General features: G+C 37.0%; 1 protein-coding gene across 2 annotated transcripts in view; it reads right to left on the bottom strand.

The window, feature by feature from the left end:
* MARCHF1 (membrane associated ring-CH-type finger 1) overlaps positions 1-17,964 on the bottom strand; it is a 637,376-nt gene that overhangs the window by 333,009 nt on the left and 286,403 nt on the right. Inside the window, exon 2 of one of the 2 annotated variants that reach the window (XM_056119132.1) lies at positions 1,741-1,889. The exons of the other annotated variant lie outside the window; for it this stretch is intronic. Coding sequence (XP_055975107.1) covers positions 1,741-1,851 — 111 coding nt within the window. The 5' untranslated portion in view covers positions 1,852-1,889. The remainder of the gene's footprint in view (positions 1-1,740; positions 1,890-17,964) is intronic. 2 annotated transcript variants of the gene reach the window in all.

Below are 17,964 nucleotides of genomic sequence, written 5' to 3'. Positions count from 1 at the left end.
GTTTTGGCCAGTGAAAGGATTTACTGCATTCAAGGCTACTTCAGAACACTCAGATTTCAATAATGCACACCATCTATTCCTTTTCTTCAATGAATTAAGAGCGTATCTGCTCCAAAAAGAAGCATCAAAGGATGGAAGGAAATTGTAACTTTGAATCCTTATTTAGCAAGGAACCTCCAAAGAAAGATAACCAACACAAACAGGACATGACTTGGAAAAGAAATGATTCATTTTTCCCCATTAAAACATCTGAGAGCTGGGATCAAAGAGATAGTAGAGAGAGCTGGAAACTTGCCTTGAAAGTCGCTACTAACCCAGACTCAATCCCTCGTACCCCACAGCATCCCCCAAGGGTCCCATATGGTCCTTGAAGCACTGACAGAGTTGGTTTCTGAGCACAAGTCAGGAGCAAGCCCTGAGCACTGTTAGGTGTGACTCAAAAATCAGAAAAAAATTTTAAAGGAAAAACTGAGACTTAAGGATATTGCTACAGGCAATTCCATTCATTAAGGGATAAATTACAGATATTGGTAACTTTTTCAGATACTGTTATTTTTTCTTTTTTCCCCAAAAGTAATAAAATGGGAAGAAAACACTGTCAAGGAAATAAGGCACTAGTAAAATAGAAATAGTCGTGACTTGAGATCCCTAGGTTCTAATAATATTTTTGTGATCTACTATCTAAGTGGCACTGGGAATGCCAATTAGTTTATCTGGGCCACAGTACACATCAAGAAGACAAATGTTAGATTACCTAATTATAGGAGAAAAGACCATATATTTGCTCAAGAGTATTCGTATTTCTGATATATGTCTTTATTAAAAAGGATTATGTACAAAAACCATTGGAATAAAAGCACTAAGGATTTTATTTTTCTTAGAAATTTTAGGTACTCATGACTCTAGTGTCCAGCTCTATTTATACATATTGCAAAACATATTTGTGTAAGTGATACTAGCCCATGGCAAAGTTTTATTGAAAATAATCATGAAAGTTCATGTTAGTTGAGATAAATAGCACGTGATAATTTCAAAAAAACCTAGTTCCTAGAAATTTGATTGTTCAATAGTGTGGCACACAATTTTCTATACCATTAGTCTTATCACTCCGAGTCAAAATTAGAGAAAGATGTCTACATTTCTTTCTGTAAAAAGCTTCTCTTTACATTCACTCAAAAAAATTCCTCAGAACATCATTGGTATGTAAAAAATAGAGATACTCTCAAATGATTCAAAAGTAAACATACTCTGAAATCTTTGTTCATAATTAATATATAATTCAACTAATAAATAAGGCTAATAAAACACTTTTGTTGCTACAAAACAATAAAAAAAACAGTTAAAATATATTTGACATATCCAAACTTAAGAAACTATCAAGAACGTGAACTTTAAATATCTCTTTGAAGTTACTATTAGAATGGAAAAGAAAGGGTTCAACATTGTTGAAAAATGAATTGTTCAGACCAAATTAAAATCCTACATACGACAGTTTACTAAATTAAATTCATTAACTAAGCTAATTTTGGTAACTGGCTTTGTATGCATAATTTCAGGGTAGTTTAATGTTCTTTTAATCTAACTGAATCCACATGAACTATATATCCGTATAACTATAATGCATATGCAAACACTAATAGAAACAAGAATGGAAACAAGAATGTTTACTTATCCCTCTCAACTCTCTTAGCATTTTACGTACATACAAACCATTTTTGGGTAAAATAACTTTCCACTCACCAGTGTGGAGGTTTGTGAGACATCAGTCAAATCCCCTGAGACCTCGGGTGTTCGCGTGTTGTTTGGGATTCTGTGAGGGTTACGGGCTATCGCTTCACACCAGCCCAGCATTTTCTCCTTCCTCTTATCCCTTTTCAATTTCTGAAATTCTGAAAATAATTTACATTCCCTGAAACAGGTCACTTATTATGGTTGTCTGTTTTTGGAAAATGTACATATTTAAATTGAATAAACAATTTAATGAACCACTAATGGAGGCATTTCATTTTAATTAGGACTTATAAGAAGAATATTACTATTCATTAAAAATGCCTCAGAAACACAGGACAAGAAAAGCAGTAAACATCTATATAAAGGAACTAATATCTTTCATAATTTGATTTGTGATAGTTCTAAGCTATCAGAATTACTATCATTTAGCTTAGTTATTTTCAGGGTTCTGTATATAATAAGAAGTTCTTAGGAACTAAGAAAAAAGTCATGTAAATATGCATATCAATATTCATATATTTCAATGTCAACAAAAATTGGCATAATTTTACAGTGGCAATTGCCACACTTGTAGAATAAATTGTACACAGTCCAGTAGTAAAGATTACTCATTTTGTCAGTGGTATAATTATTTCCTTCATAAAGTTCCACCATCTAGAGAAGGAAAAAATTTAGTTCAATCATAGTAAATTTGGTATGTGACATCTATCACCAGTAAAATCAATTCAAAGACACTGTTTTAAAAAATCTTCATCCTAGATCATAAATAAAGACAATCCACAACTATTTCTGGCTTACCAGAATTTCCCATTTGGATATTGTTTTGCCTCTGAAATTTTATATCAACAATGACTTTTAATGTAATGAAGAAAACACTGTTTCCCTTGTAAAGTTTTACAGCCTACTTTTCCACTCCACCGCCCTCAGTAATTAGAAATAGTTTATTGCAGGTCTTTAGTTAAATGCATTACACTGTCAATTTAATATCAAAAATAATGTAGAGTAATTATTTTTCACAGCATTCAAAGCAATTAGCAATCTGGCAGTTTGTAACATTTCAGAGATTCAAAATAGCACATTTCATAACACTAAGAAAAGTAACATAAAGAAAGCTTGCACTAACAGATTGATGAGTTATTACTCTAAATGACAAAATACTCAAGCTAAATGGATTGGAAACATGGAATGGGAAAGTTACAAAAACTTGCTTAAAATGTATCTAAAATACTCAATGGAACTCATTTCTTAACAAAATTGGCTATCTGAGTGATTCATTCATTTTGAGATACAGCAGCAATAGTGAGAGGAACTTGAAAACAATCATTTGAAGGAGCATCAAGTTATTAGTGTTTACTACTTCAAACACATTGTGATTTTATGGAAACCCTTATCTATGTAATATATAATCTGCAAATGTCACTAATTTGGACTCCACAGAAAGCAAACATATCCAGATTTCCAATACAAAGTATTTGATTGCTCTTCAGCTTTTAATTACATTTCTTGAGTACACTTTTAGCAAATGAACATGAGTACCTTTATTCAAAAGTAAGAAATAAAATGATATATAATGACCAAACCAGTTGAATTAAGTAGAAACAAATGTTCTACTTGTAGGTCACTCACAAGTTATATTTTTAGAATTTGTCTCTATAATTAAATACTACTTTAGTATTTATAATAAAATGCTGAATTAGTGCATAAACAGAAATGAATAAAGTAGCCCACAAAATTGTGGACTTGGGGCTGGAGAGAGAAAGTGCAGTAAAGCGATTACTATGCTTACTGTACATATAACTGACAGGGATTGACACCAGGTGCCGTGCAAGGTCACTCTGAGCACTGCATTGTGATCCCTTAACACAGAGCCAGGAACAAGGCCTGAACACAGCCCGATATGATCCCACATTTTTTTAATTGAATCTATGTGAGATAGTTACAAAGCCTTCATGTTTGAGTTTTAGTCATACAATAATCAAACACCCATCCTCCATGAGGGTTCATTTTCCACCACCAATATCCTCAGTACCCACCCGCCCCCATCCCACCCTCCTCCTGCCTCTCTGGTAGAAAATTTACCCCCTACTTTCTCTCTACTTTTGGTCATTATGGTTTGCAATATAGATAATGAGAGGATATCACATTTGGTCCTTTGTCTACTTTCAGCATATATCTCCCATCCCAAAAGATCCCTTCAAACACCATTGACTTAGTGGTCCCTTCTCTATTCCAGCTGCTTTTTTCCCCAGCTCATGAGGCAGGCTTTCAACAATGGAGCGATATTCCTGGCCCTTATCTCTACTGTCCTTGGGTGTTAGTATCACATTATTTTATTTTATATTCCACAAATGAGTGTAGTCATTCTATGTCTGTCCCTCTCTTCATGACTCATTTTACTCAGCATGATACTCTCCATGACCATCCACTTACAAGCAAGATGCCACATTTCATGACTTCTATCCTAAGAGCAGCAGAGTATTCCTTTTTTTTTTTTTTTACAATTTTGTAGTTCTTTTTATTTATTTATTTTTTGTTTGTGAATTTTTTTTTAATTTTTATTAGTGAAACACCATGAGGTACAGTTGTAGACTTAAAAAAATTTTGTGCTTGGGTTTCAGTTAGAGTATTCCTTTTTTCAGATGACTGGTTAAAGAAACTTTGGAGTATTCGTTTTTTAGATGCACCAAAGTTTCTTTAACCAGTCATCTGTTCTCAGGCACTAGGGTTGTTTCCAGATTCGGTCTATTGTGAAGTGTGCTGCAATGAACATACAGGTACAGATGTCATTTCTACTGTGCTTTTTTGCACCCTTGGATCCACATTTTTAAAAAGATGATAAATTGTGAAATCTTCAGTATCAATTCTGGCATTTGCTTTTAAAAAGGGTGTTAAATTCTTATTTTTCATTAGGTTTTGAGATGAAATCAATTTAATTTCATTTTCAATTTGACTTTCTAGTGGTGGTGATGGTGGTAGGACAGCCGTGTTCCTCCTTATTCAATAAACATTAACCCTTAAGTATTTATCTACCACTTACTATATTGCAACTACTGAAGTAAGAAGGTAAATTCTATGAACTAAGTATCACTTTCACTTGGATTTGAGTGGGACTCAGTGCACTATTATAACTTTAAAATTTGGGGACTGATAAAATCTTCCTGATACAAAACTCCAAGGAAGTTCCCTCCTCTTGATTTTAGATTTCCCCACATCTCTAGCTTATAGAAATCACCAACTACTATCAACAAGTCTCATGATAAGTATATTTTCTGAAAAGTATAAACAGTTGGAGCAATAGTAGAAGGGGTGCTTAACTTGCATAAAGCCCACCAGGGTTTGATCCTGGTGTTCCATATGGGTCCCTGAGCCTTCCATGAATGATCTTCATGACATAGCAACACCTGGGTATAGCCTAGTGGCCCAGAAACCAAAAATAAACCAATTTGAAAAAATAAAAGAAACATTACTAAATGTATTCTAGTTTTCTTTGGGATATAACAGTTATGATCTCTATTCTAGAATGAATTTTGGAAGGCTTAAATAAATCAATAACTTACATTTATAGTATTTAAAGCAGAATGATGCATTCAATAGTATTTCCTTCACCCTGAAAAAATAGGAGAAATAAACACCTGATACATGGCTACAGATTAGAAAACTGGGAAGTCTTGTTTATATTAATGTGCATTGGATAATCATAATGAAAACTAGACTAAGATGATAAAATAAGAATTATCTACACAAATTCACTTCAGCTTTATTATTATCATTAACAGTATCTGATAGTATTAAAATGTCTTAACATAGTTATGCTGGGCTAGAGTGATAGCACAGCGGTAGGGCGTTTGCCTTGCACGCAGCCAACATGGCCGACACAGGTTCGATTCCTCCGCCCCTCTCAGAGAGCCCGGCAAGCTACCGAGAGTATCTCACCCGCATGGCAGAGCCTGGCAAGCTACCCATGATGTATTCGATATGCCAAACACAGTAACAACAAAGTCTCCAATGGAGACGTTACTGGGCCCGCTGGAGCAAATCAATAAATGACGGGAGGACAGTGACAGTGAACATAATTATGCTATTATATCTGGACATTCATATCATCGAAGACATATTACTTCTAATGACTTGCTCTGTAAAACACACATCACCCGACTTTACCAGGTACTTGAGAATAGCATAGCGGTAGGGCATTTGCCTTGCATGCAGCCAGCCTTGCCGAGCCTGGTTCGATTCCTCCACCCCCCCTTGGAGAGCCCGGCAAGCTACCAAAAGTATCTTGTCTGCATGGCAAAGCCTGGCAAGCTACCTGTGACGTATTCAATATGACAAACACAGTAACAACAAGTCTCAAAATGAAGACGTTACTGAGCCTGCTCAGGCAAATCCATGAACAACGGGAGGATAGTGCTATATATACAGTGCTATATATTCTGAAGAAGTAAGTGGTCAAATGACCACACAAAGCAACCCAGATTTGGAAAATTTGTTTCTTTGTTTTGTTTTGGATTTTGGTTTGGGGGCTACATTGACCAGTGTTTCTGAGATTACTCTTGGTTCTGACCTCAGAGATCACTACTGGCTCAGAGATCACTCTGGGGTGCTGGGGATGAAACCTAGGTTGGCCATGTGAAAGGCAAGTGCCATACCTCCTATATCTGCTCCTGTCCAGGGATGTAGGAAATTTGAAATGGAGATGAATGTTAAGTGGAAGAAGGGCTCTTTTGCTTTACCCATTCAATTTGGGTGGGTTGGAAACCATGAAAGTTGTTCAAGACACTATCTTCCTATCATCACAAAGCACTCAGACTTCAGATGGAACTTCAAAGATTTTTTTTTTCATTTTTGATGCCAAACTGGAGATTACAGAAACAATCTGAATAATTTGAGAGATATAAGAAATAAGTACCAGTGATTAGAGAGATAGTACTGTGGGTGCATGCCTTGCAAGTAGCTGACCTGGATTTAGACCTTCAGCATATCATGTGTTTCCCAAGTTGTTTTTGGAAGCAATTCCTGAATTCAGAGTCAGGAGTAAAACCCTGCGATCGCTGAGAGTGGCCCCCAAAATAAAAAAAATAGAAAACGAAATAAGTATGGATCATGAAGTCTCTGCAAACCAGTGCTACTTGCTACAAAGGCCCGCCTGAAGCATTCATAGTCTTGGGTGCAATAATGTACTATTAGTCAGAAGGGTAGGCAAATTATAAGCATTCATAATTAACCTTAAGGCACTTTAAACAGCTAATATCATCAGTAATATATCAAAATAGGAAAGTGGTCATTAAGCATTCATGTTAATTGCTATCTAACCATTGAACCAAGTTAATATGAGATGCAGTAATGAATGGCTTATATAATGATCACAGGAAATTGAGATTTAACCAAGCTTAATTTTTAATATGCTACTTCAAGCAGATATTTAATTTAATAAATAGCACAGTGTATTCTCTGCGAACTAAACTGACATGAAATCAAAATTAGAAAGAAGAAATACAAGGTAATTGGGTGTATCTCATGCAGAATAATTTACTTCTACTCCAGAAACATTTACTGGACCAGTATGTTGTGTCAGACACATGTTCGGAACTATAGGCACCATGACTGAAGACTCTGTGAGCTTAATTATTAAGGGAAACAAACAAGTAAAAAGACTCTGATAGGGATCTATTTGAATACTATACAACCTTCAGGAAAAAAAAAAACATTTGTCTTAGTAATACTGGAGAAGGTCAATGAAAGTCTCTGAAGTAAAGAAAATTACAAATAATTTACATGAAAATTAAAATTGTTACAATTCTAAAAGCTTTTACTATCTTTTACTATTAGTATCTGTGTTGCACCATTCCATGAAGATCATTCACATTATAATTGATATAAATACTGATATGCTACAAGGTAAACTCTTCACATGGCAAAACAATGAATGATGTATCTGCAATCTGGTAGAACCAAAGTCTGGCTGATATCAGCAAGTAAAACTTACTTTACATTACTTTATTTAATTTTTTTTTGCTTTTTGGGTCACACCCGGCGATGCACAGGGGTTATTCCTGGCTCTGCACTCAGGAGTTACCCCTGGCGGTGCTCAGGGGATCATATGGGATGCTGGGAATCGAACCCGGGTCAGCCACGTGCAAGGCAAACGCCCTACCCGCTGTGCTATTGCTCCAGCTCTGACTTTATTTACTTTACATTAATTATTTACATTAATTCTGGTATCATTCAATCTCAAAATAATAACTTTAAAATTCACTTTTTCAGTTGGAAAATGTCCTACCTCAATCTTTTGCTTTTATCTCAATTATTGTGTTCTTCATAAAATGTGTTCATGCTCTGGCATATCTCTAGTAGGATACAAGTGTTGAGATAAAAGTTTTTTCTCTCTCCACGTTATACAGGTAGTGTAAGATAAATTTTGTCTTTTCCTCCAATAGCCCAGATGACCATAATAAAATTAAAAAGTTGAGAATAGCACTTGAATAAGAATTCCAAATTTTAGAAAGTTGTGTATTTGTTTAGCTTAATGAAGGACGGGAGCGATAGCACAGCAGGTAGGACGTTTGCCTTGCACAAGGCCGACCTGGGTTCAAGTCCTCCTCCCCCGTCAGAGAGCACAGCAAGCTACTGAGAGTATCCTGCCCACATGGCAGAGCCTGGCAAGCTCTCTGTGGCGTATTCGATACACCAAAAACAGCAACAACAAGACTCACAATGGAGACATTACTGGTGCCCGCTCGAGCAAATCTATGGACAACGGGACAATAGTGCTACAGTGCTACAGTGCTAATGAAGGTAAGTCATCAAGAAACAAGTCTGGATTATTAGAAACTTTCTTCTCCCACAATATAAAATTTTATCTCTGTTAGGAAACAAGTTGTAAAGTAAAGTAAAGTAGAGTAAAGTAAAGTAAAGGCCCTCCCGTTGTTCATCGATTTGCTCGAGCGGGCCCAGTAACGTCTCCGTTGTGAGACTTTGTTGTTACTGTGTCTGGCATATCGAGTACGTCACGGGGAGCTTGCCAGGCTCTGCCGTGCGGGCGAGATACTCTCGGTAGCTTGCCGGGCTCTCCGAGAGGGGCGGAGGAATCGAACTCGGGTCGGCCATGTTGGCTGCGTGCAAGGCAAACGCCCTACCGCTGTGCTATCACTCCAGCCCAATCTCTAAACTGAACTGGCATTCACTGGAAATAAGAGAATTCTGTATTACTGAATGCAAAAGGGCATGCATAAAAATAGGAGTAATTTCCCACATGGCTGGAGCGATAGCACAGTGGTAGGGAGTTTGATTCTTCCGCCCCTCTTGGAGAGCCCGGCAAGCTACCAAGAGTATCTCGCCTGCACGGCAGAGCCTGGCAAGACAGAGGAAACAAGTTGAAAATAAAAAAAAGGAAGAGAGAGTGAAGAATTTCTCCTTTCTTCCTTTAACTACTCTTTGCAAATTAATATTTATTGAAGATGTGTGCATTTGTGTGTATTTAAAGACATACACCTATAACATTCATGTCTAAAATACAAACTGCTATTCATCTGCAACACTGAGGGAATGTTTTCAAGTAATCATAGAAAAACTGTGAATTATTCTTGAAAACTTGGAATGCAAAGGATCACCAGCCCAGTCTGGAGACAAGATATGTGTTGTATTTTACTATTATGATACGATTTTGTCTTGTTGTTTTTCTCATTTCCGAGAAAGTGGAATGCAGGCTTATCAAATGTAGAGAGTTTCACACACAAATACAAGGAAATGAAACGCTAATTAATATAGATGAGTAATTAGTGATAATGAAATGAATAATAGGATAAAGCAAGTTTTCCTTCCCGAGGAAAGTCAGGAATGGAAAGAACCTTAGGCTGATTCATAGAGAAATTTTAATATGCATATATAGTATATAATAAATGTATTAATGTGATTATACTTGGGCTATACATAGCAGTGCTTGGAGGTCAGTAGGATTATACCCAGTATTGCTCAGTAAGACATTTCTGAGGTTTCGAGGCATATACTCTACCACTAGACCTATCTTAGAGGTTAAGGTATTAATTTGTATAATTATATATAAAAAATGTACATTTTGTGTACATTCTCCCCTATCTGTTTCATCATTTTTGCATGAAAATACTAATGCATGCACATATTCTTTTTTTTTATCATTTTTTTTTATTAGTGAAACACCATGAAATACACTTATAGACTAATAAATTTTTGTGCTTGGGTTTCAGTTATACAATGATCAAGTACCCATCCCTCCACCAGTGCCCATCCTCCCCCACCACGGGTCCTAGCATCCCTCCCACCCCCCATCCTCCCCCCCCACCCCCCCCGTCCCACCCTGCCGCTGTGGCAGGGCATTCCTCCCTGTTCTCTCTCTCTTCTTTTGGGTACTGTGTTTTGCCAGAGAGGCATTGAGTGGCAGTCATGTTTGGTCTATAGACCACTTTTAGCATGTCTCTCCCACCCTGGGAGGGTCTTCACAACACCCTTTATTTGGTGCTCTCTTCTCTATCTGAGCTTCCTTCTCACCTAGCACATGTGGCTGGCCTTCAAGTCATGGAGCTAAATTCCTGGTACTAATCTGAGCCCTTCCTGGGTGTTAGTCTCCCGTTTTGTTGCTTTATGTTCCCCAGATGAATGCAATCTTTCTGTGTCTATCCCGCTCTTTCTGACTCATTTCACTTAACATGATACTTTCCATGTAGTACCACTTGTATGTAAATTTCATAACTTCATCTTTTCTAACAGCTACATAGTACTCCATTGTGTAAATGTACCAAAGCTTCTTTAACCAGTCATCTGTTCTCGGGCACTCAGGTTTTTTCCAGATTTTGGCTATTGTAAAGAGTGCTGCAATGAACAAACAATTGCAGATGTCACTTCGACTATACATTTTTGCCTCTCTGGGATATATTCCCAGGAGTGCTATAGCTGGGTCAAATGGGAGATCGAATTCTAATTTTTTGAGAATCTTCCATACTGTTTTCCAAAAGGGTTGGACCAGCCTGCATTCCCACCAGCAGTGAAGGAGGGTCCCTTTCTCGCCACATCCGCGCCAGCACCTGTTGCTTTTGTTCTGCATGCACATATTTTTGACTATCAATTATTTGTGTATTAAAATACAAGGTTTACAAAATTTAATTATCCTTTAATACATTTAAATAGCTGCAAATCTTATTTAACTGAAGTAACACCGCATAAATACATTATATATGCTGAGGAGATAGTAAGGTGTTTGTCTTGCATGCAGATGACCTAGGTTCAATCCCCAGCACCGCATCTGATTCCCAGAGCATTCTTCAGGGATGTTCCCTGAGCATAGAGTCATGAGTAAGCCCCAAAATGAACCAACAAAAAAAATTATATAAATTTCACGTTTGTCCACTGAAATCAACATAAGCACATTAAGCTTTTTATCACTAAAAGTCCAGTTCTATCCATAACAATATCATTGTTTCTATTACCAATATATATATATTTGTATTATTTCTCCTTTCACTTCTGGTAATCATAAATTAGTTTTACAGCATAAAAGTTTATTTTAATTTTTTGGTACATCTTTTGGTGCTCTTTCCATGTCAAATACAAAATGAATCATACAGTTTATCTTTTCTGATTTATTTTGCTACCAAAAGGATATTGCTCTTTTGGTTCCTTTCAGTTACTGAAAAAAAAGAATATATGTTCTCTATTATTTGGGGGGGTTTGTGTGGTACATATCAAGCTGTGCTCAATATTTTCTTCCAACTCTGTCCTCAGGGATGACTTCCAGTGGTGCTTGGTGGTCTTTATATAGTGGGGATCAAACGAGCCCTGGTTGCAATCAAGGTGAGAAACTTTATATGTCTCTGCCTCGAGATTTCAAGATTTGACTTTTTTTTTGTTGCTGTTGCTGTTGTTTTTCTTTTAGATCACACCTCAGAGTGCTCAAGACTTACTCCTGAGTCTCCTCTCGGAATCACTCCTGATGGGGCTAGGAGTGGGGCATTCATAGTGTGTGTGGGCATCAAATCCCACTCAACAGTGGCAAGGCAAACACCCTACTTGCTAGATTATCTTGGCAGCTCCAGGATTTTATATTTTCATAGCTAAGTAACAGTAAATACAGTCTTTGCCATGCAATCCAGTGATACTAGTTAGAGTTATTTACTCAACTGATTTAAGAACTGAAGTTTATACAAAAACCTGTACAAAAAAATTCTATAGAGATTTAATCATAATTACTGAAATTCAGAAGAAACCATGATATCCTTCAAAGGTAAATAAGTATAAAATAAAAATTAGTGTAATTGTGTACTGATTCAGAAATAAAATGAAGTGATTAAAGATTAAATGACATGCATTAACTTTAAATGTATATTTTTATTTTTAAAAATTCATCAAAAAAGGGCTACATTCCGTATTTTTGCAACTAAATGACATTCAAGAAAATACGAATCAATACAAACAGTAAACTCATCAATGATATCTGTTTTGCAGGACTGTATATTTATGTAAGACTGCTTTGAGTTCAGTAATTTAGTAGTAATAATCTCACTAATATTTATGTTATGTGCCTTTCCTCATTACTTAACTTTTATTTCCTATAATGCTTTTTGAGTTTCACAATAAATAAAAAAATATGGCTTCCAAGAATACTGGTTTCCTTTCTAGCTTTCTTATTCTAAAGTCAGATATCAGATATCTGACTTTAAGATGGTATCTGATATTTGTTACTCAAGCAAAGTTTTTGAAAGGAACTTGCTTTCATATCAGATATGACTATATGTCCATAAAAATATTTCAAACACTGTTCATTTTGCTACTCAAAACCATAGCACATGGAATTTTATACAAGTAACATATAAAATTTTTTACATTTGATGCTATTACATTTGCTATATGTTACATTTACCATTCAAAAGGGACTGGAGTGATAGCACAGCAGTAGGGCGAATGCCTTGATGCAGAAAGCCGGCCGAGCCAGGTTTGATTCCTCCGCCCCCTCTTGAGAGCAGCAAGCTACCGAGAGTATCTCATCCACACAGAAAAGCCTGTCAAGCTTACCCTGATGTATTCAATATGCCAAACAGAGTAACAAGAAGTCTCAAAATGGAGACGTTACAGGGCCCACTCGAGCAAATCGATGAACAACGAGAGGACAGTGTTTGTGTTTGACTATTCAAAAAGAGCAACACATTTCCTTTGCTGTTTGGGGAAATGAAGTCAATTATAAACATAATTTAGTAAATTTCAATCTTTTTAGAAAATATAAATTTTAAATACCTAGTGTAACTTGTGCATTTATTTGAACATTACCAGTCATTGAAATGTATCTTTTGACTATTTTTACCATTTTTGAATATACATATATATATATTTGGATTATCAAATATATATATTGTATGTATGCAGACTCTCCTGCCCCCATGCCTGGCTGTCCTCGCCGGGGCCCCTTGGAGGGGAGTGGGTTGAGTTTCCCTACCCGCCCTGACCAGGGCTCCGGCAGCTGAAGACCTCCAGAACCAGCCACCACCATGCTGAGACCACTCTTCACTCGCATGAAGGTACCAACAGAGGAACAAAGGCATGCGGGTCCCGGGGCTGAGATCTCCAAGCCTGCTCGGATTGGGGCTGAGCATCTTCCACCCAGATCCTCCAAATTCCAGTAGGCAGGGGTCACACCCACCAACTGGCCCCCTGGTGCCGTGTAATTCGTGTAATCCAATCAACGGCCAAGACCCAGAGACTATAAAACCCAGCTCCCGGAAGCGTGCAGCCACAAACCACAAATGCTGCTGCGGGACATCTTATTATCTCATTCTTACTTTGGACAAACTGGCAGGCTACTGAATGTAACCTGCCCACACGGCAGAGTCTGGCAAACTCCCCGTGGCATACCCAATATGTCAAATACCAGTAACAATGATGGGTCTCATTCTCCTGACCCTGAAAGAGTCTTGAATATGACACTTTTTAAAAAATCTCAGGGCTAAGATGAAGGAGATGTTACTGGGGCCTGCTCGAGGCAATCGACGAACAACAGGATGGTTGTGATGTATGCATATGGGCTGGAGTGATAGCACAGTGGTAGGGCGTTTGCCTTGTGTGCAGTCAGCCTGGCTGAGCCAGGTTTGATTTCTCTGCCCGTCTCAGAGAACCTGGCAAGCTACCGAGAGTATTTTGCCCGCATGGCAAAAGCCTGACAAGCTACCCTTGACATATTCAATATGCCAAACACAGTAACAAGAAGTCTCAAAAATGGAGACATTACTGGTCCCGCTCGAGTAAATTGATGAACAATGGGAGGATAGTGACAGTGACAGTGATATATGCATATATATGTATGTATCCATATATCTTACATATCTATATCTGTAGCTACCTGAATTTTGGAAGCAACTTTTATAGGTTACGTTCACATAAATACACATCTAAGATGAAAGAATATACCAAGAGTCAGTAAACACTTACCATTCACTAATAATAAATCTCTCTACTCCCTTGCCATCCAGATTTTAGTACCTATGTAAAATGAAGGATGAAAGAAATAAAGTTTGAACATTTGCTGAATAGATTTGGCATTTGATCTTTCATTTAAAATAATAATGATGATAATAAATATTGAGAAGAAAACTTTATTACTAAACATGGAATCTTAGTTGTGTATTTTCATTCATATTAAAGTTAAAAACATATTCATAATGTAGTAGTAATTATCATTAATATTCGTAGGATAACATTGGTTCATCCTTTCTGCCTTGCCACAGGGAGCTTAGGTTTATTGGATTAATCCGATCACAGTGCTCCCATTGCTCTGTATTTATTTGTAACCTCTTTCTTTGTGCTCTGCTTGCCCAACCAGTCAATAAACTTTATCTCCTAATCAGACTCTGTTAACTTATAAATAACTTGCTTTTCTCTTCTCCTTAAGTCCTTTGCATAGCTCTGAATTCAGAGCAATGTCCTTTTTGCATAGACACAGGAAGACAGTTAATGCTATGCTTTTGTAACTTGTGAGTTAACTGACTCTGAATGATATTCATTCCTGGGCATCTCTTTTATAGACTTAAGCCTCTGTTGTCCTTACTTTCTAGCACCCCAAAAGCAGGGTACCAACTAGGGACTGGATGGACCAGGGCAAGCTGTGAGTTGCCCTGGCATCGAAATGGGCTAGGCAAAAGCACCATAATACTAATCTATAAGTTAAGATTATGGTCATGGACAAATTATGTCATGATCCAAAAAGTAAATCTAGATTAGGACCCTGCTAGGGTTAGGAAAAGTTAATCTGGCCTGAGCACTGTAGTCTGAGACCTATAGCAAGATGTTCCCAGGAGAGCCAACCTACAAACTTGATGTATCTCTTAGTATGTCCATATGAAATAACTAATAAGAAGTAGAATTAAGATGATAATTAAGATGATAATTAAGTTATCAGACTATGGAAAGAAGAAAAACCCCTAGGTGGTATTTCCACCCTTGAGTCTGATCTCCTGGATGCAGGTGATTAGAAAGGGCTTTGATATGTTGATTGTGCTACAGGACCTAGATGTGTGGTTGCTATTCCAATGCTGGGATGTTGGAGAGAGACTAAAGGAAAGATCAAGGAGGCAAGTAGAAGCACAGACTGACAATGAGGGAGACAGGAGGAGATGGAAATGAGGGGCTTAGTGAAATTGGAACAGGTGCATGGAGAGGATGAAATAAATGGCAACTGATCATCAACCAGCCCGGCCCTCGTTTCTTTCTTTGTCTGCCCATGGCATCAGCCATCCAGGTGGGGAAGTGGTCCAAGACCACCGAACAGAGGCAGAGAGAGAGACATGGGATTCCTTAGTGATCTGGTGACTACAAAAATATTATGTATGACCTAATCAGATTTATATTTTAATGCAAAAGTACAATAAATAAAAAAATTAAAAAATGCAATAAATGTTATTGTATACTCAGTCTCCTTACATCATGACACTTGATCTAATAAATCAGGGATCAATTACCAAAACATTTTTATTACAGATTTGCCAAAAACTACTGTCACTCCTAAGAAATGTATCCAAATTCTTAAAATATATGTCTTTATTATAATATATATGGGCTGGAGCGATAGCACAGCGGTAGGGCGTTCGCCTTACAAGCAGCCAACATGGCCGACCCGAGTTCAATTCCTCCGCCCCTCTCGGAGAGCCCGGCAAGCTACCGAGAGTATTCGATATGCCAGACACAGTAACAACAAAGTCTCCAATGGAGACGTTACTGGGCCTGCTCGAGCAAATCGATGATCAACGGGAGGGCCTTACCTTACCTTACCTTACCTATAATTTATATATATATATATATATATATATATATACATACATATATATATATATTTGCTCGAGCGGGCTCACAGTTTAATTTATTATAGAGCAAACATCCAAAGTTCAAAGAGAAAAGATATTTTCAATAAATGTCTTCCTACTTTTAATTTTCTGAGAAGCTGTTCTTTAGAGAATATCCTTCCAGTTCTCTCTTTTGCATTGTTTATCCCTGTGCTTTCTTTTCCTTGCTTCCATGCTGTTCCATGCAATTTACATTGGACACAATCATCAATAACTCAGAATATTTTTCCTGTTACCAATGTTCTTTATCTTGCCTTGAATATCTATTTTATTATATGTTTTAAATTAACTTTTCAAAAAGGCATCATAGTTTATAATACTAGTACAGTTATTGTTTTATAGTTGGAGAGATACTATACCAATTCTCCTTCCCTCCAGCATTGTCCCATGTACAATTGTCCCATTGTCCCTTTCCCTACCTCCCGCTCCTTCACACCCTCAGTTCCCAGATCTACTAAAAGGTCCAAGGGTTTATTCTAATATTTGAATTGCATTTTAGTAGTAGTAAAATGCTTGCATGTCCAACTAAGAAAGGTATGATATTATTTTCAAATGAGAGACATACATGTTCAGGACTAAAAATAGATCATAGCACTCAATATGTAACAACAACAATAATAATAATAACAACAATAATAATGAAAATAATAAAAGAATATTCAAGTATTTTTCAACTACTGAGAAAAAGCAAAAGATTATGACCTATTGCTGAGTTATCCTACAATACTATTTATAAATGTATAAGAAAGTTATATAACATAAATTAAAATCATAAAGAAAACTACAACTGTACCTTATGGTGTTTCACTAATAAAAATTTTTAAAAAATCATAAAGAAAACTAGTTCCTTTCTGAAGCACTGTAGTACTGTCCTCCCATTGTTCATTGATTTGCTTGAGCAGATACCAGTAACGTCTCCATTGTGAGACTTTTTGTAACTGTTTGTGGCATTTCAAATACGCCATGGGGACCTTGCCAGGCTCTCCGAGAGCGATGCAGGAATCGAACCTGGGTTGGCTGCATGCAAGGAAAATGCCCTACCCTCTGTGCTATTGCTCCAGCTATTAAGGGTTAGTGCATTTAACGTATCATGCATAGGGTCAGAGCCGTAGTGCAGTGGGGAGGGCGCTTTTCTCTCCTGTGACCAACGCGAATTCGAACTCTGGCATCTGGATACGCATTAGTCCCTATTATAAGGAGACTTCGATTTACTCTAATTTTTCCATAGAGTGTGAGGAGAAGCAAATAGTATTTAAATTCTCAATATTTTCCCCAAATAAGATGAATAATGTAAAGCTCAAAATAATAGATATTTCTGACTATGTTTTTAAACAATGTTCACCAGAGTCCTTAAATATTCCAAACAACTCTTAAAATTTAATCATAATGCATCAGAAATGGCTTAAAAATGTTTATGACCCAGAAGGAAGAGAATTACTGGGTCAAAGAAAAATGATCTTAAATACATAGAAGAAAAAACAAAAAAGAATGGTGCAATTTAGGGATTCTGCCAATGAGCTCATTAACACCAAGGTAGCATGTTATATGTCCCAACTATCCAGATCTGTGATAACCTGAAGATTTATGCGAGCTTACCTAGGACTTATGAGCAGCTTGGTATAAATAGCAAACAATTCTTTGGGGATTTTGTTATAAAGATGTTTCATGACCTTTAGCAATGGTAAATTCCAATAACATGAGCAATTCAACAGACTTTCTCAGAAAATGAGTGAACAATTTCAATTGTGCACAGCTAGTTGATTGCTGAAATGAAGCCCTGACCTGGGAGACTGCAATTTCTGAACAGGTGTAAAATCTAACCCAGGGCCATTAATCTATTGCATTCTTTGACCCCCCCTCCCCAATTTACCATCACATA

Source organism: Sorex fumeus, unplaced genomic scaffold (assembly GCF_029834395.1).
Source record: "Sorex fumeus unplaced genomic scaffold, SorFum_2.1 ptg000039l, whole genome shotgun sequence".
Lineage (NCBI taxonomy): Eukaryota > Metazoa > Chordata > Mammalia > Eulipotyphla > Soricidae > Sorex > Sorex fumeus.
The sequence above is the reverse complement of the archived record's forward strand: the minus strand, read 5'-3'. Positions and strand labels throughout refer to the sequence as shown.